This window comes from Echinops telfairi, unplaced genomic scaffold (genome assembly GCF_000313985.2).
Source record: "Echinops telfairi isolate 266 unplaced genomic scaffold, ASM31398v2 ScPeMD7_7425;HRSCAF=8463, whole genome shotgun sequence".
Lineage (NCBI taxonomy): Eukaryota > Metazoa > Chordata > Mammalia > Afrosoricida > Tenrecidae > Echinops > Echinops telfairi.
Genome location: NW_022111325.1, coordinates 421,600 through 444,033, shown reverse-complemented (window position 1 = coordinate 444,033; position 22,434 = coordinate 421,600). Strand labels below are relative to the sequence as shown.

The following is a 22,434-nucleotide window of genomic DNA, read 5'->3' as shown; positions in this document are numbered from 1 at the left end:
GAATGATGAGGGCAATGAATGTACAAATGCGCTTTACACAATTGATGTGTGTATGGATTGTGATAAGAGTTGTATGAGCCCCTAATAAAATGATTATAAAAAAAACAAAAAAACAAAGTAATTGAAACGCCAAAAAAAAAAATGGTGATAGGAAAGTCTTGTGTGTACCCACACTTTCAAGACTCAGAAAGTAAGACAGCTCTGTCCAGTGTCAGCTCTCATTGGCATCACTGTTGTTGTTTGGAAACAATAATTTCTTTCTAGAAATGTTAACAAACGAGTCCAGAAGAATCCCATCACAAGTTTTGTTTGGTTTTTCTCCAGGTACTAGACTTTGATCGAATGTGGGTCAGCTTATGTGCAGGAATAAAATGACATCTAGGGTTATTCTCAGATAACACTCCATGACAAATGCCACTCAACTTTAAAATCTCCATCCAGAAATATCTCTGCTGTCTTCAGTGTTGGGCAATTCCTAAGCAGGAGGTAGCACTTCCTTTTGAACAACAAAGCAATCCTTAGTCTTAAAAATAATCTTCTGTGATATATTTATCTAGTTAGGACAAGAATAAAAGCAACTTCTGACTAGGGAAGTACATATGTTGGGGAAACAAGTAGAGAAGGGGGAGTCATCCAGATCTCACAGTGGTCTTAGGAATAGAAGAATATGAAAATGATTAATAAAATAAATCACAAAGAAATTACTCCATACACTTTATTTAGGTGTGACCATTACCCCAAGAATATGAGGTTAAGAAACCAAAGGCTCCATTCTCATCATACCATCTCCCTATTCTCTTTCCTCAGATCACTTTGATAGATTTTTAATAACTCAGTTTTACCCTGTTGAGAAATGGAAAGCCTACTGCAACCATCGGGGGAGGTGGGGGGACATGTTCAAAGAACATTCATGTTCCAGCAATACTTGAGACAGACCTTGAGAACTGATAGCAACCTTTCAGGACTAACGATCTGTATTTCTGTAAGTGTTTGAAATAAATATTTAAGTAGGACCTAAGAACACTTTGCCCTAGACCTATATGTTCTTTTATCTCCACAGAAGATCCCAGGGAAAATAGACTCTAGAAAGTTACTTTCGAGTTAAAAAATTAAAGAAAAATTAGATATGGGCATCTACGACAGAATTTTTGTTACCCAGGGCTTAAAAAGTGAATGTCTATTTTTATCATTTTAAAAAACAAGTGTTATGCTTTTAGAGATAACCCCAAAAAGACCAAAAGAAGTGTTACCTAATAGTATTGGGAGTAGGGGCACCCTCCTTTGGGAGGTTAAATGTCCTCATCACTCACGGGCAGTTTCTTAGGCATGATGCAGTAGAGAGAACTCTGGGAGTTAAATGAGAGTTCCATACCTTTAGTTGTATAGCATCAGTCCTTTTCCCGACGGCTGTAGACACTCTTCTTTGCACTGCCCATTTTCTCAAGCCACTGACAATGAGTTCCTTCCTTTGCCTTAACTCCTGACAGGATAAACGATCATTGGAGTTGTCCCAGAACCTCCTCAGAGAGCCAGGTCCATGTTACTGTAGGTATAATACTCTTCATTTTCAACACTTTATTGTTAGTACCCGGAATGTACAGCTCGACTCTCTTACCTTTGCTCTTCTGCTTCCTGTAGAACTGACCATTTCTTTTCTTGAGCCTTCATTTAACAGCAGCTCAATGGAGAGTGGAATATAGGGGGAAATTTTTAAAAAAACATTAATTCTGATTAAAGTCTGATCAGGATTATTATTCTCTAATTCCTATTTGTAGAGCCAGTCAGTGCCTTTGTATCTTTGGCCCCCTATTCTCAGTAAGGTGTTTAGATGGCGGAAGTAAGTACTCTTGGGATTTTGCCATCACTCAGATTTTGGTGTCTTTATCCTAGGATTTGAGCAGCTCTTCCTTCACTGGGCAAATCAGGGAAGACCTGAGTTCTCTTGGATTTCTTTGTTCGTTGTAGAAAATACATACTTCTTATTTTCTGTTAGTTCTCACTGTTGGAAATGCTTAAGTTTTTCTTTTTTGTGTGTGTGTCTAGTGAGCCAGACCGAGGAAGGCTAACCCCCTCCCCGGACATCATTGTTTTGTCTGACAATGAGGCTTCCAGTCCCCGTTCCAGCTCCCGAATGGAGGAAAGACTTAAAGCAGCCAACCTAGAGATGTTTAAGGTAAAAACAAATATACTTTTTTTTTTCCATGTGCCTCCTAAAAGAGCCCCAGTTTTATTTTTTGACTATTTACATTTTGGATCTAAATAACGACTCTTTGATGAAAATCTTTGTAGTCATTCTCAACTTAAGGCATGTTTATAAGCTGCCCTGGTAGAGTAGTGGGCTATATGTTGGGCTATTAACCATAGGTATGAGCAGTTTCACTCTGTGGTGGAAAGGTGAGGCTTTCTGCTCCCATAAAGACTTAAAATCTCAGAAACTCAAAGAGGCAGTCTGCTGTGTCTTAATAGTGTTGCAATGAGTCAGAGTGTACTCAGTGGCTGTACATTTTGATTTTGGATAGGAACCCTGGTGGTATTGTGGGTTAAGCATTGGACTGCGGCTGCAAGGTTGAGGTTTTAAACCCACCATGCAGGGAAAGATGAAGGCATCTGTTCCTGTAGATGTTTTTATAGTCTCAGAAAACCTAGGAAGTAGTTTTCTACCCTGTAGGGTTACTCTGAATCAGAGTCAACTCGATGACAGTTTTTTTCCTTTTGTGTTTTTTTAAATAACTAAATGGAGACGATCATTTTTAAAAGTGTATTCAGTGTAATAGCATTGGAAAACCATTATTCAAGTCATATGAAGTAGACTCTTGGTTGGCTAGATCCCTTCTACACTTTATTCTGGATCTGAGAGTGTGGAGGGACCCTTAATTTTTATATATGTGTAGAGGAAACAAGGTTGGTTGTTGGAGAATTAGAAACATTATTTTTAAGCAAGCAACAATATTTCCCTTTTGGTCATTCTTCCAACTCAGTAGCAATCTGATCAGTTACTTTTATGTTGGGGCCCTCCGTTCGTTCTGTAAACATTTGAGTACTACCTACGGAATACCAGGAACCGTACCAGATCCCAGAGATACAAAGATAACAGTCCCTTGAGCACTCTGCTTCTTGAGACGAAGGTGAGAGCTTTAGACAGTAAACGTAGAGATCATCTTTTAGCAAGGGGTTTTTAGTACCTGCAGCCATGTGACCGTCTGTTTTCCCAGGGGAAAGGCATTGAGGAACGGCAGCAGCTCATCAAGCAGCTGAGGGATGAACTGCGATTGGAAGAAGCCCGACTGGTACTGCTGAAGAAACTGAGGCAGAGTCAGCTGCAGAAGGAGAATGTGGTCCAGAAGGTAATGCGCCTTAGGGGTAAGGGACTCAGAAAAGAGAGAGACCTGTATGAAGAGTGGACTACCAGTACGTATATAGAAAAGAGAGCAAGTGGGCTACCCCAGAGAGGTTCAGCTGGGTGGTGGGTGGTTCATTCTTCTCTTCTTTGGGTTTTACTTTCTAGGAGTAGGGGAGTTTTAATCAAGGAAACTTTCATTCCATTTTTTCTTCTTTTTCCTCCTGGTTCCTCCCTATTCTCAATCTATTTCAAGTTTTACCATCAGGGACCTATAAAAATCTAGAAGCACATAAGATTACTAGCCTTTTCCAGTGTCATTTTCTCGTCCCTCTTCTAGACTCCAGTTGTACAGAATGCAGCATCTATTGTTCAGCCATCTCCTGCCCATGTGGGACAGCAGGGCCTATCTAAGCTTCCTTCCCGGCCCGGGGCCCAAGGGGTTGAACCTCAGAATTTGAGAACATTACAGGTATGTGACCCATAATTGGAGGACCAGAATCAGTGTTCCCTATCCATCCTATCTCTGTTTCAGGACTTTTGTAAAGATTATCAAAGAACCTAGCCATCATAGAGGCAATAATACTACCAATATGACTTGTATTAGTGTGTGATTACAAGACACACAATCATTTTTCCATTATAGTTTTTCTTCGTTGGATAAATTTTTCACCTTTTCCATTTGGCTGTTTTTCATATGGTTACATAATTAATACCAGAAAAAGCTAGAGACTTCCTAGCCAATAATAAGGAACGCTGGCGGCACAGTGTTTTTAACTTGTTTGGCTAGTAACTAACAGCTTTGCAGTTTGAACCTACCCGCGACTCCCCAGAAGAAAGATAAGGCAATTCGCTTCCATAAAGATTTAGAGTTTGGAAACACTCACTGTAGGGTAGTTCTACCGTGTTCTATAGGGGTCACTAAGCGTCAGAATCAATTCTATAGCAATGGATTTGAGTAATTAATCAAGGTTTACTTGGTAAGACTTGCCCCTAGGTCCTTAAACAAATATACCACGTCTAATTATTCTTACAGGCTACTCAGTTAATAGTGTGTCTTCAGCATTTTGTGATGTATTATATTGTCTGTGACATGTTCTTTATCTTCCCTTCAGGGTCACAGTGTTATTCGTTCCGCGACCAACACCACCCTTCCACATATGTTGATGTCTCAACGTGTTATTGCACCAAACCCAGCTCAGCTTCAGGGTCAGCGGGGTCCACCTAAACCTGGCCTTGTACGCACCACAACACCCAACATGAATCCTGCCATCAATTACCAACCAGTAAGAGGGTACCCTGATGTGGTAACAGAGACGTCTTTTATTTGACTTCCCTATTGAAAAGGGCCATATGTTTTAAGTTTGGGGCATAGAGAAACTAGGATAAGGGCAATTTGGATGGAGCATGGATTGGGAACAATCCCAAAAGTAGAAGCTCTGAGGAATTATATGAAAATAGTGGTAGGGAAGAGAGATCATACATCAGAGCCATCAGTAAGTTAAAGGCTGCTTAGATAGAGATGGAGGGATCTAGTGAATATATAAAGGATGAATAACATAAAGAAACCTCCCTCATCTTTCCCTCAGAGCAGTTTTAGCTCCCAGCCATCATTGGTTTTTTTCCCATGTGTCAGAGTTCTTTTTTAGTGACTAAGTTGGAAACCTGATTTTCCTGCCCCTGAGTTCTTGGGAAGTTCAGTAATCCAGAGTAGGATCAGAATATGTTGGAACGAAGAAAGCAAAAACTGTCGCTGAACCCATTCTCTTATTTCAGCAGTCAAGCTCGTCTGTTCCTTGTCAGCGAACAACCTCCTCTGCCATCTATATGAACCTTGCCTCCCATATCCAGCCAGGGACTGTGAACAGAGTGTCCTCACCACTTCCTAGCCCCAGCGCCATGACTGATGCTGCCAACTCACAGGCTGCAGCCAAACTGGCTCTTCGCAAACAGCTGGAAAAGACACTCCTTGAGATCCCACCCCCTAAACCTCCTGCTCCCTTGCTTCACTTCCTGCCTAGTGCAGCCAATAGTGAGTTTATCTACATGGTAGGCTTGGAAGAAGTTGTACAGAGTGTCATTGACAGCCAAGGTGAGCCAATCTCTTCAACTCAGTTTCCCTATCCAAGCAAGAGGTTACTGTGTTAGTCTGGGTACTTTACAGAAACAAATCCACAGAAACTCGTATGTATAAGAGAGAGTTTTATATAAAGGTTAAGTGCACATCAAGAAAACAACCCAACCCAGTGCTGCCCAAGCCCACAAGTCCAACATTAACTTATATGTCTGACACCAATGCACAAAGTCTTCCTCCATCTCACAAAAGAGACGAAATGATGCCGACTGCAGGGGGAGGAAAGCCAAATCAGTGAATGTGTAAGTATCTCAGCGCTGGCAGGGGTCTCCACACGGTTGCTCCAGCATCCAGGGCTGCATCGGGGTAGGTCCATGCGGCTTCTCCTCAGGGATGGCTTGCAGGAAGTCAGCCTTGCCAGCTGAAGCAGGGAACTGGCTATGGCAGCTGCACCCCGGTCACAAAGCAGTAGACCCAAGAACTCAAAAGGTGATGCTCACCGAGCCATTTATCCCTCCGCCCTCCAATTAACCCATGTGTTTTATCGGGCAGGTTGGCACAATAAACTATAAATACCTCAGTTACCATGCCTGATTGGCATAGGGCAATATGTGTGTGTGTGTGTGTGTGTATGTATATGTGTGTGTTTATATATATGTTTTTAAAAACCTGTCCTTCACTATTGCCAAACCAGCTCCCATCCCTTACTTAAGAGGCTGGCTGGGAACAGAATAACAAAAGATTTTGGTGTTTCTGTATATTGGGTTTAATGTTTTTATTGTGCATTTTGTATATTTGTGTGTTTTTTGCAACATATTTTCTTCTACATGGTGCATAGCATGACAGGTTCATGCTTTGATGAATAGCCTAATCTTTTTAATGGTTTGTGGCACTGTCCTGCTTTATCCAGACCATTCCGGTCCTTTGAGTGCTTCTAGGTGAGAAAATAGATACTACTCACTGATAAAGATAGCTAAGTGTAATTGGAAATAACCAAATAAAAGTTGTTAAGCAGACTATACTGAGCCAGAGCATAGTCTAGACTGGTAACTGTTATTTAAGCCTGAATTTCTAACCAGCTGGACTTAACAGGAGCACCTGACATTAAAGGGAAGTGTGTGCCTAGAAGGCTCAATAATAGCTGTAAGCAGAGAGTGAATAAAAGTTATTTGCATGAGAGGGCTTTAAAAAGTTCATGGCAAATAATATATTTTCATTTCTTTTTTTAAATCATTTCATTGGGGGCTTGTACAACTCTTATCACCATCCATCCATCCATTGTGTCAAGCAGATTTGTACATTTGTTGCCATCATCATTTTCAAAACATTTTCTTTCTACTTGAGACCTTGGTATCAGCTCATTTTTTCCCTCCCTCCCTCCCTCTTCCACTCTTCCTCCCTCCCTCCCTCTTCCACCCTTCCTCCCTCATGAGCCCTTGATAATTTATAAATTAATATTTTTTGTTTATTTTTAATTTCTTAATTCCAACACGGAAACTCCCTCTGGTTCAAGACATGATTCCAGCCACTTTAGTTCAGCCAATAAAGGACTGAAGGTCTTGGAAATATAACCATGTCATTGTAATTTTTTCTACATTATTCCCTGAAGGAAAATGGGATCCCTTTAAAGTTTTTTTTTTAAGATTAGGAAACAAAAAGAAGTCAGAAGGAGCCAGATCAGAAGTATAAGGTGGATGGAATGCCTAATGATTTTCCATTGAAACTTGGAAAGAACTGCCCTTGTTTGATGAGAAGAATGAGCAGGAGGAGCATTGTTGAAGGGCAGTGGTTCTCAACCTTCCTAATGACACGAAACCCTTTCGTACAGTTCCTCATGTGGTGACCCCCAACCATAACATTATTTCCATTGCAACTTCATAACTGTAGTTTTGCTACTGTTATGAATCGGGCGACCCATGTGAAAGGGGTCGGGACCCACAGGTTGAGAACCACTGTTGTAGTGGAAGAGGGCTCTCTGGGAAGCTTTCTCTGTGTGTTTCTACTAAAGCTTTGACAAGTTTTCTCAAAACAACTCTCAGTAAGCAGGTGTTATCATTCTGTGGCCCTCTAGAGCAGGGGTCCTCAAACTTTTTAAATGGGGCCAGTTCACTGTCCCTCAGACCCATTGGAGGGCTAGACTATAGTTTTTAAAAAACTATGAACAAATTCTTATGCACCATATCTTATTTTGAAGTAAAAAAACATCCAGCGGGCCAGATAAATGTCCTCGAAGGGCCACAGTTTGAAGATGCCTGCTCTAGAAAGTCAAGCAAAGGGCCTGAAGAATCAGAAGAGCTGTTGCCTATGACCTTGAGCTAGACTGGCCACTTCCACCTCCTGAGAGCCATTGCTTTGATTGTGGTTTGTCTTCAGGGTGGTACTGGTAAAGCCATGTTTCATTTCCTGTTAACAATTCCTTGAAATGTTTCAGGATCTTGATCCCACTTATTTAAAACTTATGTGGACACAATTTTAGCGCTCATCAAGCAGAAAGCATGCTCAAATTTCAGTTAGAATGATGTAAACTGACCCAGTTGAGGTGTCTGTAGGGTTGGCTATTGTTCCTACTGTTAATCATTGAGTCTCCCAAATTGATTTGCTGCTTCAGACTTCAGCATCGTTTCATTGCTTCTTAAAATGAGTTATCCAAATGGAGAGCTGAAATTGGGCTCGAGTGGGAAGAGAATGCTTTGAAAACGATGATGGTGGCATAGGTGCGTGGCACAGTGGAAGAATTAAGGATTGTGATAAGAGATCTGAGGGCCCCCAGTGAAAGTATATTTAAAACAAGGTAACCATCTGTAAATTGCTGGTTTCTTTGGGCTGTCCCAAGAAGCTTTTTCTAAAGCTATTTACTTCACCATCTTCTCACCCAATCTTCACCATAAATTTAATGTTCTTCAATTTTAGCAGGATTCATGTTGTTTTTATAAAGGTTCTTTTAAAACTGATGTCATCTTTTTAGGGCCTCCCAACTAGAGCCTGTTCAGACAAGTTAGTATAAGTTATATGGGTTTATTTTGGAGGCAAAAAAAATGAAATCTATGCCTAGTTTCTAAAAACACACATTTTCCATGGACATTTTGAAAGACTCCTTACATAACAGGGACGTGAAAGTAAGGGGCAAATGAGATATGTAGGTGCTAAAAGCTTGCGTTAGGTGGAGTTTTTTGAGTCTGAGTTGACATAGCGTTTTCTTCTTACCGTGAGTGATAGAGTATGGAATCAGAAGTCTGGGAGCCTAGCCCCAGCTCTGTGAGTTGGGAGCTGTTCTCTGGACTTAGCATCATCCCCGGTTACAAATGATGAAAACAATGTGAATTTCAAAAAATGGTAGTATCACCAACAAATGAAATAAAAATATTTTAAAGTTAAGACCAACAACCAAAAGATTTTTACAAACTACTATTTTTATAGTCTCTTTTTTAATGTAGAAAAAGTCTTGATGAAAGATCCATCTGCTGAAGAAAATGGGAGATGGAGAACTGAAATCACTGATGATTCTTTTTGTTGACATCTAGGCAAAGGCTGTGCCTCCCTGCTGCGTGTCGAGCCCTTTATATGTGCCCAGTGCCGCACAGATTTCACCCCCCACTGGAAGCAAGAGAAGAATGGTAAGATTCTGTGTGAGCAGTGTATGACCTCCAATCAGAAAAAGGCTCTAAAGGCTGAACACACCAACCGGCTGAAAAATGCTTTTGTTAAAGCACTACAGCAGGAACAGGTAAGAACTCTGTGACTTCTATCTACTGAGGCTTTCCAAAGGGTAGTTTCTTCTAGTTTAGATGTGTTCTCCCCATAGACCTTTGGACACGCAGACCTGGTTTCCCTTGATATCTCTCCGTATCATTCTCTTTCCCATTTCCACTCAACTGATTATTTCTAAACTGGTAAGGACATAGATAGTGGGAACCCTAGTCCAAGTAGTGAGCTAAACAGAAAGATGGGACTGTGGCTGGCTTCAAAGATTTACAGCTGGGGAAACTGAAAGAAGTCATTCTCTGCCCTCTAGGTTTTTCTGTTAGTCAGAATTGAATTAATGGTGGTCAGTTTTGGTTAAGGATATGGTAACATGTAATAGATGGAGTTGGAGGTAGGGACAAAAATCCTGTAACTCTTAGCTTTCCCCATAGCACTAATGAATATTCTTGATTTCGTTTTTTCCTCAAACAAATGAATTTTGGTGGAATGAATTTAGATTTATATTGTAAATCTCTTGGGGTGAAGTAATTTTCTGTAGTTCCTGCTTGATAAAAAAGGAAAAGGTCGATTATAGAGTGGGCCAGAGAAGCATAGTGGTGATAGAGTATATGAACTTCTCCCACAGTATTTCTAGATTGAGAAGGATAAGTGGACTGAGAAGCTCAGATAATTGACTGCTCTCCCACTTATTTTTCATACCCTGCCTCTCGGGTCCTTTGAGTAGCATCGTGGACTTTCTAGAAAATGGGCAGAGATCAGAACCAGAGCAACTAATCATTAATTAATAAGATGATTCCTAACTCCCAGTTCCCTCCAGCCAACTTCTAAAACCAGCTTCCCTGCAGAGTGGAGTTCCTTAAGCATGGAAGCAAGTCGACTTCTTGTACTTGGAAATCTACACACATGCACCTTTTAACCTTTCCCTGTTCCTTCAACCAGCTGGCAACATTAGAGATCAGACCTTTAGGAAATTAGGTGCTGCCTGCCCAAGTTGACCCAATGTCTCCCAACAGGAAATTGAACAACGATTACAGCAGCAGGCAGCCCTCTCTCCCACTACGGCTCCAGCCGTGTCCAGTGTCAGTAAACAAGAGACTATCATGAGACATCATACACTTCGGCAGGTGAGGAACTTTCTCCCTGACTTGATTTCTCTCCTGGGTTTGTAAATCATTTCTCCTAGCCTGTCCTTTCTTCCACAGGGAATCATTCAATCCTTCCACTTTTCTCCCACAGCCTGGCCTCTCACCTTACCTTCCATCCACTGTCTCCTCTTCATTACAGGCTCCACAGCCCCAGAGCAGCCTCCAGCGTGGCATACCCACATCTGCCCGCTCCATGCTTTCCAACTTTGCACAGGCACCCCAGCTGTCTGTACCAGGTGGCCTCCTTGGCATGCCAGGTAAGAAAGGTTGATGTGAGTGTTTTTCTCAGGACTCTACTGTTGAATACACAGTATTGGCAGTCCCTTTAGGTGATTTGTTCTTTGCTTTGTGCTTACTTTAAATACGTGTCTCTACACTTAGTATTCAGCAAATCTTTGTTAAATTCTTACTACATAGCAGGCACAGTGCTAGGTACTAGGATTTGGGTGGTGAAAGTGGCACATCTCTTGCCATTATAAATTTAAAGACTAGTGTGTCTTCTGTGAGTGTGTGATTATCGGTCTTTTAAATAAATCCAGGATGCTTCTCCAGAGTAAAAAAACCCCAATCAGTGCCATAGAGTTGATTACTACACAGTGATCCTATAAGTTAGACTCGAGCTGCCTTTGTGAATTTCCTAGACTATAAATCTCCCAAGAGTAGAACGCCTCATTTTTTCCCATAGAGTGGGTGGCTGGTAATGTTGAACTGCTGACCTTTTGGTTGGTATACCACTAACGTATAACCACCATGCTACCAGTGCCCTGCTATCAGTAGCCCCAACAATTCCTTCTTTTTGTCTTGATTCTTTTTCTTTTGCTGCTATTTTGCCTGACATTAAGTTCATGTCCATTATTTTTAGTAGAAATTAACATTTCAGGACAATTGTCTTTCTCCAAAGGTTGGGAGCCAGAGGGGAAATGTCTGCTGGAATAAAGCTCGTCAAGTCTGGACAAGCACAAGCAACTTCTAACGTTACCTCTGACTCTGCAGCCCGGGTAGTGCCATTTGCTCTTTTAACACCTGCCTTCCACTTTTGTCTCCTGGGTCTAGGTGTCAACATTGCATACTTGAACACTGGCATCGGAGGACACAAAGCCCCCAGTTTGGCAGACCGACAGCGGGAGTACCTTTTAGACATGATCCCTCCCCGGTCTATATCGCAGTCCATCAGTGGACAGAAATAACGCCTGTCCATTTGTCCTGCTCCAATCTTGAATCCTTGACCCTTTTCCTCCTATTGCCCCTAACTTCCGTCGCATGCAGTGCCTGTACTGGTGCCTACCATACACGGAAAACAAAACAGAAAAACAGAAGACAAAAAGTAGAAATCAACAAGAAAAACATGCGTGCCCTGCCCCGCACCTCCCCTTTATTTCACACTGCTGCCATCTGTTCTTCTGCCACTCTTTGTCTTTTCTCTTGGGTTTCCTTTAACGCTGAGGTGGCTTATCTATCACCTCTGATAGAGGTCAGAGAGAGGTCCTGGGGAGAATCTATACCCTCTGACGTGTGTTTCTAAAGCTTGTTTTTATGCTATAACTATCATTTTTAATGATGTGTGTCCTCCCTTTGTTCCGTGAACGGTTAAACCTTTTTTTTTTTTTCCCCCAAGTGTTTCTTTTAAATACCAATGACATTCAGTTAAATGATAGTAGCATTGCAGTAAGGGTTCCCATTTGCCAAGTAGGACATGTCTGAGACTATTTGAGGCAAAAATGTTTAATGCACTTACCCAGGGTGAGGGGAAGCTGGTGGCATCAAATGAGAAGGAACAGCATCCCGGCTGTGGGTGTTCTGGCCTGGAGAGTCTCAAGCCTGTGTTAGCACTGAAGCCGGGCCCTTACCATAGAAAGAGGGGGAAGAGCCTGGAGGGCAGAGCTTTATAACCCAGCCACCCTGGAACTCACCGGGTAGCAGAGGGTGTGTGTGATGTGATGGCAGAATTTTGAGCCAGAGAGGCCTGAGAGCAGGTTCTGGCCTTGATGCTGGGGGAATAAGATTTGTCTCCTAACCCCAAGTCTAATCCAAGCCAACTAGCCCAAATCCATTTCATCTTTCTTTCTTTTGTAAAATTCCCTCCCATTACTCTTTTGTAAATCCTAGTCTGTCCCTTCTAATCACAGCCCCTTCTGTATAAAAAACTGGCTACAGCCATATACCCCCAGGCAATTTGCTGGGCAGCCTAGAAGTTGGAATGGGCATTGAAAACTACAAAAAGAGGGAACGCAGACTTGGAAGAAGGGAGGAAGAGACTGTTTCTCTCCTAGCAGTGGCTTCTCACACTTGTCTGTCCCCTTCTCTGAGGGAGTGAGGCCACCTCCAAGGGGAGCCCTGCCTTTACTCTGCTTCAACTAACTGCAAAACCAGCTGCTCAAAGCCAAACAGCGCATATCAAAACCAACTTTAGACCTCTGCTATGAAAGTAGTTTGGGGGTTTGTGTTTTTCCCAAAATTCCATTAATTTTTTTTCCCTTAAATGCTACTAATGTAGAGAATGAATTGAATTGTGCAATGTTGCTGTCTTGGGGATTAGGGAGATTAGCATCCCATTTGCCCCCACTGAGGGTGGGGTGGGGAGGGGAGGCCCTTTGTGAGGTAGGGAAGCCCCTGCAGGGGAGGATTTCAGCTCTCTACTGTAGTAGTGCGCCTCCCCAGCTGGAAAAGCTGCGAGTGTGCTGAGGCGAGGCCCTTAGCAGAGAGGTGAAAGGAGGAGTTTAATATTTTGCCCTTGAAAGCCACCTGGGGAAGTTCCTCCGCTTTTATTTTTTAAAGTTAAATAATTCTTTTAAAGTAAGGCACTTTTAAAATTAACACACACAAGCTGCACATCTTTTTCCTTAAAGCTTGGAGGTGGAGTGGGAGAAGGAACTGGAATCAGGCTTAGTTCTCCCTTCCTTACTGCCCCCCACTGGCCTCTACTCCCAACACCCCAGTACCACTGTGGGTGATAATACAGGCCCTACGGGCCTTCCTGGCTTTTTTTCTTCCCTTCCCCAAATTCATTGAGCACTTAATAAAGGAGCCAGAGGTGCAGCCTGTGTCTGGGCTCCCCCCAGTGGTGAAATGATCTGGAAGCTAGGCGCTAGTAACAGGTAGTGATGGGGTCGTTTTCGAGTATTTTTCTGGGGAATGTGGTAGCCCTGGCTATAAGTGGTGGGGGGAGGGGGGTAATGGAACTGGGTCTGGGATTATTTTAAAATTATATATATATATATAAAGATATATTCTTAAATCTTTTTTCCCCTCTGTGCTTTGAAAGCACTGGATGAATTGATGAATTGTTTTGGTTTTGCTTTTCTCTCTTCCACAAAATTGGAAGCTAATTTTTTAATGTTTTCCCTACAAGTCATCTTGCCTTGTGGCATTTCTGTCTAGCCTCCCCTGCACCTCCCTCTCATAATGAAGTGCCATTTCTGTTACACCCCTCCTTACCCCCAGCTCAGAGGTGCTCAGAGGTATGAGCTGCCCAAATTTGTGTCAGTTGAGATTAAAAGTGAGGAACAGAGAATGTGCAATACCGTCTGGCTGGGTCCTTTCCCTGGAAGCCAAGCCACATTTGAATGGGGTTTGGAAGTAAGCTGTCCAGATGAGCTGAGCGTGATGGGGAAGGAGACCTGCTGAGGTGCTGAGGGAAGAGAGTGGGGATTTCCTCCCTTTTTCCCCTCAGGGTCAATTCCATAGAAGCTGCTGACTGACTAGTAGAGCTCCAGGACCTTTTGCTCAGTTGCTGAGGTTTGATCTCCCCACCCCACCCCCCTTCTCCCCATTCATACCTTGCCTAGGGTTTGTGATGGGGCCGAGGGCTCCCTAATCATGGTCAAGTATTAGCCTTCCACCTCCTCCCTCCCCTTATTCCTCTGTCTCCCACATTTCTCTCTCCATCACTGATTGCCTTGTGTCCCTGACAGTCTGTTTTTACTGTCCATCACCTGGCCTTGGGACTTGTAGACACGAAGACTCATGCTTTAGGGATAGGAGGAAAGGCCCTCTGTTCCCAGAGGCATCTTTACCCCGAACTCTGAAGCTCAGGGGAATAGGATGAGGATCCCACCAGTTCTTTCCGGCCTCTTCCTTCCCTACAGACAACACCAGAAGCAGTGGTTTGGGGCAGTGTTCCCTCCCTAGAGGCCTGAAGTGGGTGGATTCATTGGCAGATTTGGGTGAAGCTGGGGGACAGAGGCCCTTATTTTTCAGTTCATTTTGTCATTTGACCACAGCATTCAGACCCCTCCATCCCTGGAATAAGTATTTTTCTCCACACCTTTGGTATGGTAGAGTTTCGGGTTTTTTGTTGTTTTCTTAAAGACACAGAGATAAATGTTTTACTGCTTTGGTTACCTTTCCTTTCCCCCTTTAAAAGGAATTAGCTATAGAACTGCTTTGTAAAGATGCTTCTTGATATTTTTACTTTTGTTCCTTCACCCCCACCACTTCCCTTTCTCCCCACTCCCTCCAGAAGGCATAAATAACCCTTCTCTCTACCCTACCCCATTCCAGTCCCAGGCTCCCCTGCCCTTCCAACAAGACCTTCATTAGCTTATGATATTTGCTGCCGAGATGTTATAACAAGGACTCATTCATGTATATAAGCTATTTCTTGATCCATTTAAAAGGAATTGTACATTGTGTAGAAAAAAAAAAACTGAAAAAGAGAGAAAAAAAAAAAGCCCTAGCCATGGATATTGTGAAACTGTGTTATGTCATTTTGTAATGTGCCCGTTTGTGTATGATCCGTGCAAAAGGGTTTCTGGGGAAGGGGGCGGGGGTAGGGAGGCAGGGCTGTGGAGGGTGGGTAGGGGAGTGGGCTGGGCCCAGCACACTTGAGACTGGCAGCAGCTCCAATCCTACCCCTCCTTAGAGATGCCACCTCCCCCACCACCCACCCCTAATTTGTGCCTTGCCTCCCCACCCTGGAGTCCTCCTCCGGGTCACCAGCACTGCCTTGGCAGAGCCCACTCCCTACCCTGACCTGCCCACCCTCCCTACCCCCCAGCATTAAGGTGATCCTGTGGGGAAGTGCTGGGGGTTGGGAGGTAGCCAAGGAATGGGGCAGTTCCCGGGGGCATCGAAACCAAGTATTATTATAAATTGTAATTGTATTTGCACTGTTCTTTTTTTTTTCCTCCCTCTGATTGCATCAGCATATATACAATATACCTATATAACAAAATTCAGTGTCAAACTTTCTTATGCAAGGGATTTTCCCCACTCATACCCCCCCCCCCAAAAATAATAATGCGATGGGGCTTGTGAGGGTGGATGTCAGGGGATGTTAGAACAGATTTTAGTAAGTCGTCCTGAGGAGGTCTGACCTTGTGAGGCCTGTACGTCTGCATAGCTTCAGACTGCGTGCATGGAGGTAGGCAGGGCTACTGGGAGAGCTAGGGCTCTGGGTCCAGGACTGGGCACCATACACCAATGAAAAGGGGGTTAGTGACCCAGTCTGCAGGTCGCCAACTTAACAACTTGGGTGACAAAGTGATTTTGAGGTCTGCTTCCCTATCAATGAATTAAGAGGAGTTTCAGTATGGCCACCAGATTCAAAATTCTGTTTCCTTTGCTTAATAAAAGAAACTTGAGGAAAGTGTTGGGCCAAAAACCCAGGGAGGAAGCCACAGTGACTTGTGTTGAGAGATTGTGTGTGATGATGCCCTTGGAGAACTGCCACCCTTTGCCCTCATCCCTGGGTTTGAGAAAGCAGCAAAGGGATGTCTTGGGACATCGTACACTAGTGATATCTTTGCTTCTAGTGGATAAGGGGCTAGTCCCCAAGTCCCATCTCACGACGACTCACAGAGCCCTTACACACGTCTGACCAGTGCCTGCCCCGAGTTGGTAGTCTACTGACACCTTTTTGTGGGCTGCAGGATGCAGAGCTCCCCCATCTTCTTGGCAAGGAATTAAGAGCTCAGAGTGTACCACCTGACTCCTTCCCCCTCTTATTTGAACTCCCTATGGGCAGCTGCTCCCCGGTCTGTCCCATTCCCCATAGCCCGGGCTGAGTTCTCCCACTGCCTCTGGTTGTTGGCAGGGAAGCCTAGAGAGGGTAAGAGCGATGGGTGGGTCCTTGTGAAGGTGGAAAGATGGGTTGTCGGGTGGTGTGGAGCAGGGAGGTGAGAGCCTTCCCTGAATGGGGTGGGCGGGAGGGGAACAAGACCCTTTTGCACAACTCTTTTAAGTTTCCTTCCTTTTTTTTTTTTTTAAACTCATTCTAATTTTCTGCATTGTGTTTGGGAAATTAAATGAAAAAAACTAAGACCAATAGAAACTGGTTTTCAAAAAGGCAAATACACTCCCGTCTGTTTCAGATGCTGCTGAGCACTTCAGCAGTGACAGATTCAAATAATAAGCTAATTTTTGGAGAAAGGATTAAAAGAAAAAAACTTTGTAATATTTATCACTTGCAAGCTATGTTTAATAAAGAAAGGAATGGTTTCTAAACTTCCCTGTGATGTGCTTTAGTGGGGGTGGGGGTGGGGGTGCGGGTGGCAATCGGCTGGAAGAATTTTTTGGGTAAGGGAGAGATGAGCTATGGCTATAGAGCCCCTGAGGCCCAGCCATGGGGGCCTGGTTTGAACCCTTTTCTCAGAGGGCATGAGTCCTTCAATCTTTTACGTACTTTTGTTCCACGAGACCTCTACATGCAGCCAGTGTTTTGGAAGCCACCAACCCTTGATGACAAGCTCTGGGAAGGGAGCGTCCTGTAAAGCAGAAGGAGGGGCCTCCTGTCCTAGGGTGCGGTGCCCTGGAGCAGTTCTTGGCTTGTCTCAGCACACTGCTCTTGTAACGGAGTCTCTTGTGGCACATCAGGCATGGGTGCATGTTGGCCTTTCTCAGACTGCAGAGTCGAGTTGCTCAGCAGTCAGTGTGATAGCCTCCAGAAAGACCCAGTTACTCTGCTCCCCCGTTTGATCACCCCACTCTCCCCCAAGCATTAACCGCTCTTAGGTATTTTTCCATTTGGGTTTTTTTATGTTCCACAAAGCACTTAGACTAGGTCCACCCAGAGGACAGGTGCCATTCCTTTAGACTAAAGTTGGGGGCTTTTCTTAGTCCCCTGCCACATTTCAGTTAAAACTGCTGCTGTCCCTCTTGCAGAGAAGGGGGTCCTTGGGAGGGCAGGCCTAGCCTTGCTGGGGTCTTGTCGTTGGTACTAGCATTACTCTACAGGAGCACAGAGGAGGGGATGGTTGGGATCCCCTCTTCCCTGGATTTTTTCCTTTGCCAAGACTACCCCCACTTTTTGGCACAATTCAGGTAGCCCTGAAAGGGCTTTGACTTGAGAGTATTAGAGTTGGACGAGGAGGGACTATAGAGTCCCTAGTGCCACCAGCTGGCAGGGGAGGTAATAAAGAGGTAGGCATAGATTGGGGAGGGGAGGCATTCTACAGCCTCTGCTCATTCTGTAAGGAATTTGAGGGCACTTAGAGTCCTAACTCAAGCTAACAATCTGCTATCAAAAATGAAAAACGAGGCAGGTGCCCCTTAAGCGGGACAGTGCTTTGGGTCTGGGAAGGAGGAGTAGGTGGGCATTTGGTGGTTCAGGGCAGCTCACCTGAGCTCAGATGTTTGGAACTCTTACAGGGTCAGGGCAAGGGGAGTAAGAAAGGCGGCCCAGGCGCCTGCCCGCACCACCTGACCATAAGCCAGGTGTGGTACCTGACAGTGGCCTTCTGCTTGTGACACGGGCCATGGCAGAACCCCTTGCCCTGCCTCCCTGCTTTGGTGGGGGCCCCTTAAAAGCTACTCATCTTTGGGTCCGTTCATATTTGGATCAAGGAGGTGGGAAAATGGGTAAGGCAGGAGCAACTGGTTTGGGGGTAGCTCCCAGTTGACCTTCATTTCACTTGAGGTTATTTGGTATATTGGGGGGAGGTACATTTTTCCCATTTGTTAGGGGGCGGGGTTTGGACAGAGAAATCTCACCATCTATCCCCTTATAGCCGGGCCTGCCCCTCCCCAGAAAGAGGCTAAGAGACCTTTGGTTCTTCCCTGACTCCTAGGTGACAGGGATAGGTGAGGTAGATTTTTTGGTGAGTCCGGAGTTAGTGTCATCTGGGAAGGGACCAACTTGGGGGTCCCTAGGCTAAGGGCTGCTGTTCCATGGTCTCCTGGGGACAAGAAGATGGTCAGGCACAGCCCCACGGCCCAAAGCCCTCCCAGTGTCTGTCTCTCCTGAATCCCTCTCACCTGGATGATGAGCTCCGTCTTCTGCCTTGGCTTGCCCCCACTTGGATCCTGGCTTTGATGACCCCCAGCTCTGTCCGCAGCAGTCTGAGGCACGGCCCAGCGTTGCTGGGACCCCTATCTGCAGGCAGGGATGCCACATAACAAGGGTCAGCCCCATGACTTGTCTGTGGCTCCCTTGGCTCAGCCTCTGCTAGCTGCTCAGCCCGGTCACCCAGCCCCTGCCTCTGCTTCTCCCAGCCCTCTTCTTTACTCATGTAACCCGCCAGGCACCCTCCAACCGGCAGCAGTACACGGATCTGAAGAGAACTGCCTCCCCTCTAGATGTGCCTCCTGGCTCGTAAAACCAGAGGGTGGACAGGACTTAAGTGGTGGATGCGAGTGCCAGTGCCTTCCTGCTCTCCAGGCCTGGGCCACACTGGTACGTGCTGTGTCCCTGGCAGTTGGCAGTAGGGCCCAGTCCCTTACCTGTGTCTCCGGCCCAGAAAGAGGCAGAAGAGGCAAACGATGAGGGCAGCCAGGCCCACATGGATGCCCGCTGCAACCCCAGGCAACAGGCTGCCCATGTCCTGGCTGCAAGAGCACCCACCCTTGGACTCTGTGGACACATTGCCACCCATCAGACCAGAAGGGTTGGCAAAACCCAGCCCCTCCTGCAGGACCCCACTCACCAGGGGTGGCTTGGGCCACATCCCGCAGAGACAAAGTTGGTGCTACTGTCCCCATCCCCGTGACCATTGAACACCTGGAGCTTCATCTCATACAAGGCGGCAGGCTCTACGGGCAGCTGGGGAGCAAGAAGGACACGGGCGGGACCATCAGGGCCTGGGGTCAGTGCCCTCCTGGAAGGGATTCCTGGGTAGGAGGGTGTGCACTGGAATGTTTGGGGCCTCACCTAGGTCTGTGTAAAGGAAGGAGCTGACTGCTGGCCAGGAGCATAGGTCCCTCAAAGTGGGCAGCCGGTAGCTTGCGGTGATAGAGTTTGAAACCCTGGATGGGATGGCAGCTCCCAGGAAGCCCACACTGAGGACGCGTTGAGCACTTGAATGGAGAAGCCCAAGGCAGCGGGTGCTGCAGAGGATAAGGGGTGAGTTGGTTGGTGGCCCCTGCCCCCCTGTGGCCAGGAGCTGGGAGAGAGAGAAAAGCTGTCACTCACCGCTGCCCAGGGTGGAGGCATAGATGGGGGCTGAGTCCTGGCTGGCCCCCTCTGCAGAGTACGCCTTCAAGTGGATGGAGTAGGTGGTGGGGGGCACCGGGTTGGAAAAGACATGCTAAAGGTGCCTTTGCTCAGCCTCCTGGAACTCCTGGCCGGCTGGCTCTGGGGAGCAGGGTGGCTTGGCATCGCCGTCTGCCGCCACTGACTCTCTCACCCCCAAAGTGGCCAAGGCACCAGCTGGGCAGAAGAGCAGGCAGGCAGTGAGCCACCCCACCCCCGACCCTAAGCAGAGACCCGTTCTCAACACCCCACCCACCTCCCACAGGCCGAAGGTGCAGCACATAGCCGATAATGACCCCGAGGGAGGAAGGTGGCTCCCAGGACACTGGAATGGCAGAGCCATGGCCTGCAGGCCCATCAGGGCATGGCCGGGCTCTGGGGGCCCCATCACAGCCAGGCGGGCGCTGGCCTGGTTGGAGCCGGCCCAGTTCTCCAGCGCACACTGGTCGATGGCCTCGTCGTCGGCAGAGAGCTCGGTCAGCATCAGGGTGCTGGGGAAAGGCGATGGGGGCTGCAGAAGACCCCTGCCCCCCAGGCTCCCCCAGGGGAGGAGACTGGTGGTCCCTGGGACCATCCCACCGGAGTCAGGGCCCTACCATTGGGAGGCTGGCCAACAGAGCCTCTTGTCGGTGGGGGCTGGTGTGTGAGTGACGGTTCTGGGCAGAAGGTGTCCTGGACCGCTGAGGGCTGACTGCCGTGGGTGGAGGGGGCAGCGACATAGATATCTGTTCTTAGGCGTCTGCTGGACTTTACCCCCGGGACTCTGCACCTTCCCGTTCTTCAGCCAGACCAGACGTGGCTCGGGGACACTGTTAGACAGGGTTCTCTAGAGAGATGAAACCAAATTGCTGATAATTTAATGTATTTATTTATAAAGATAATTAGATACATAACGAGAAATGAACCGTTAAATCATATACAGATAAATATACAAGAAATAAACAGTTAAATAAGAAAGCACTACAAATGGCTCAGTGCAACTCACGTCTGTGGGAGAAAGTTGAGAGACTAGCAGTCCTTCTAGTCTAGTCTGATGCCAGAGCTTCCTCTATTTGTAGAGAGAGCTAGGCTATGTCAGCACAGCAGCCAATCACAAGGCAGGTCACCAACCGCCAGTCCCCAGCTCCAGAGATGTCTTAAAGGGACCTCAACTTACAGCGACACAGTCCACAGGCTAGTGTCCCACAGGTAGTGTAGCCTTTAAATTGAGGCACAGAACAAGCAAAGCAGATGCACACTGGTCCGATGATCACAGCGAGAGACAAGAAAGGCGAGGCTCACCAAGCCATTTATCTCTCTGCCCTTCAGTTAATCCCACTTGTGTTTATCAGCCAGGCTGGCACAATAAACTATCTCAGACACCATGGGCCACGCAGGTGAAAATGGCTGCGCCCGGAGGCCTGGGCTGGGACTGTGGCCACTGGACAAATTCGGGAGGGGCTGGGGGACAATGGTGGAGTGGAGGGCCCCTTTGAGGGCGGGCTTTTCTGCCTCTGTGCGCCCTGACCAGGCTCCGGACAATGGAGTGGGGCATCCCAGGGGTCCCGCTGTCTCGATGGGTGCAGCAGTTTCATGCTCACACTACCAGGGGGACGCTCAAAGTGGGCTTCACGCCAAGGGAGAGAGCCCCCGCACCCTCCCTGGGGCCACGTCCCCTTCCTGGGCTCACCCTGCACCAGCAGGACGCCCTGCACAGTGCGCCGCACACGGGTGCCGGACCGGTTGGCGGCGCAGACGTAGACTCATAAGGTTCCCAGTGCCCAGGTCTTGGATGCCCTCCAAGTCGATGGAGCAGCCATCTGCCGGGAGAGGGGAGCGTGCAGGGTCAGGCCGGGCGGGGCTGTAGCGAGGGCGGGGGTGGGGGCGGCTGAGCACGCAGGTGGCTCCAGGAGACCGAGGCCGCGGGTGGCCGGTGACAATGCATTCCAACACTGGTCTGATGCACCGCACCGTGAGGGTCAGGTTCTGAGGCCCTGATAGGATCTCCTGCAGCAGTCGCGGGGATCCCACTGGCGGTGGAAACAGGCGGGGGAAGATGGCTCAGGAAATTGGACAGCCACACTCGGTGGGCACGCACTCCCAGCCCAGCACCCCCTTGGCGCCCACCACGGAGCCTCTGAACTGCACTGGGCAACTTCGAGATCATGCGGTTTACTGATAAAAGGATCCGCCCAAGGTCCCATGGCGGCGGGCAAGTGGGTCTCAGGGGAGAGCTTTGCGTGAGCTCCAAGTGTACGGCGGGTGGGCTCATTCCACTCCCTGGAAGCAGACGAAACAAGAGCGGGCCGTGGAGCAGGTGCCCCAACTGTTTGCGAGAATATAGACTGGCTCGTAAAGACTGCATCTTCATTTTACACTCTTCCCTGCCACCTCCACTCTGCCGTGCAAGAAACACACTCACTGCCATGGGGTGGATCCTGACATCCATGGGCATGGGAGACTGGGGGTGTCAGGCTGTCAGGCACTAGCCCCACACTTGGGAGCACCTCCATCGGAAAAAAACCCTGCCTTCGAGAAGATTCCAACTCCAACGACCCTACAGAACAGGGTTGAGCTGCCCGTGTGCGTTTCTAAGATGGCAAACCTTTACAGGAGTAGAAAGCCTCATCTACTGCTGGTCTTGCCATTAGCAACCCAACCCATAGTAACGACTGTGACACCATGCCTCCTCCCAGAGGGCAAACAGACCCTTATCCCCCCTTCCCCCCACCCCCTTATTTCCCTTTTAAGAGCCCTAATGGGGCTGTGGGTTAGGCATCAGGCTGCAAAA

The 22,434-nt window shown here is 47.0% G+C and overlaps 1 protein-coding gene and 1 long non-coding RNA gene across 5 annotated transcripts in view; one reads left to right on the top strand and one right to left on the bottom strand.

Moving 5' to 3' along the window:
* Nucleotides 1-11,813, top strand: part of GATAD2B (GATA zinc finger domain containing 2B) — a 73,959-nt gene extending 62,146 nt beyond the window's left edge. For 3 of the 4 annotated variants that reach the window (XM_045298335.1, XM_045298337.1, XM_004714628.2), the window contains exons 3-11: nucleotides 2,044-2,173; nucleotides 3,213-3,344; nucleotides 3,678-3,809; nucleotides 4,453-4,623; nucleotides 5,114-5,429; nucleotides 8,933-9,135; nucleotides 10,127-10,237; nucleotides 10,398-10,515; nucleotides 11,312-11,813. In XM_045298335.1, the coding sequence (XP_045154270.1) occupies nucleotides 2,044-2,173; nucleotides 3,213-3,344; nucleotides 3,678-3,809; nucleotides 4,453-4,623; nucleotides 5,114-5,429; nucleotides 8,933-9,135; nucleotides 10,127-10,237; nucleotides 10,398-10,515; nucleotides 11,312-11,445 (1,447 nt within the window). In that variant the 3' untranslated portion in view covers nucleotides 11,446-11,813. The remainder of the gene's footprint in view (nucleotides 1-2,043; nucleotides 2,174-3,212; nucleotides 3,345-3,677; nucleotides 3,810-4,452; nucleotides 4,624-5,113; nucleotides 5,430-8,932; nucleotides 9,136-10,126; nucleotides 10,238-10,397; nucleotides 10,516-11,311) is intronic. The other variant, XM_045298338.1, reaches the window with a different exon arrangement.
* Nucleotides 11,814-16,670: 4,857 nt separating this feature from the next.
* LOC123522626 lies at nucleotides 16,671-19,822 on the bottom strand. Its single transcript, XR_006680863.1, has 6 exons — nucleotides 19,605-19,822; nucleotides 19,344-19,519; nucleotides 19,120-19,235; nucleotides 18,917-19,046; nucleotides 18,452-18,569; nucleotides 16,671-16,962 (listed from the first exon to the last, which is right to left on the bottom strand). It is a non-coding gene; the product is annotated as an uncharacterized LOC123522626 (long non-coding RNA).
* Nucleotides 19,823-22,434: the final 2,612 nt, after the last annotated feature.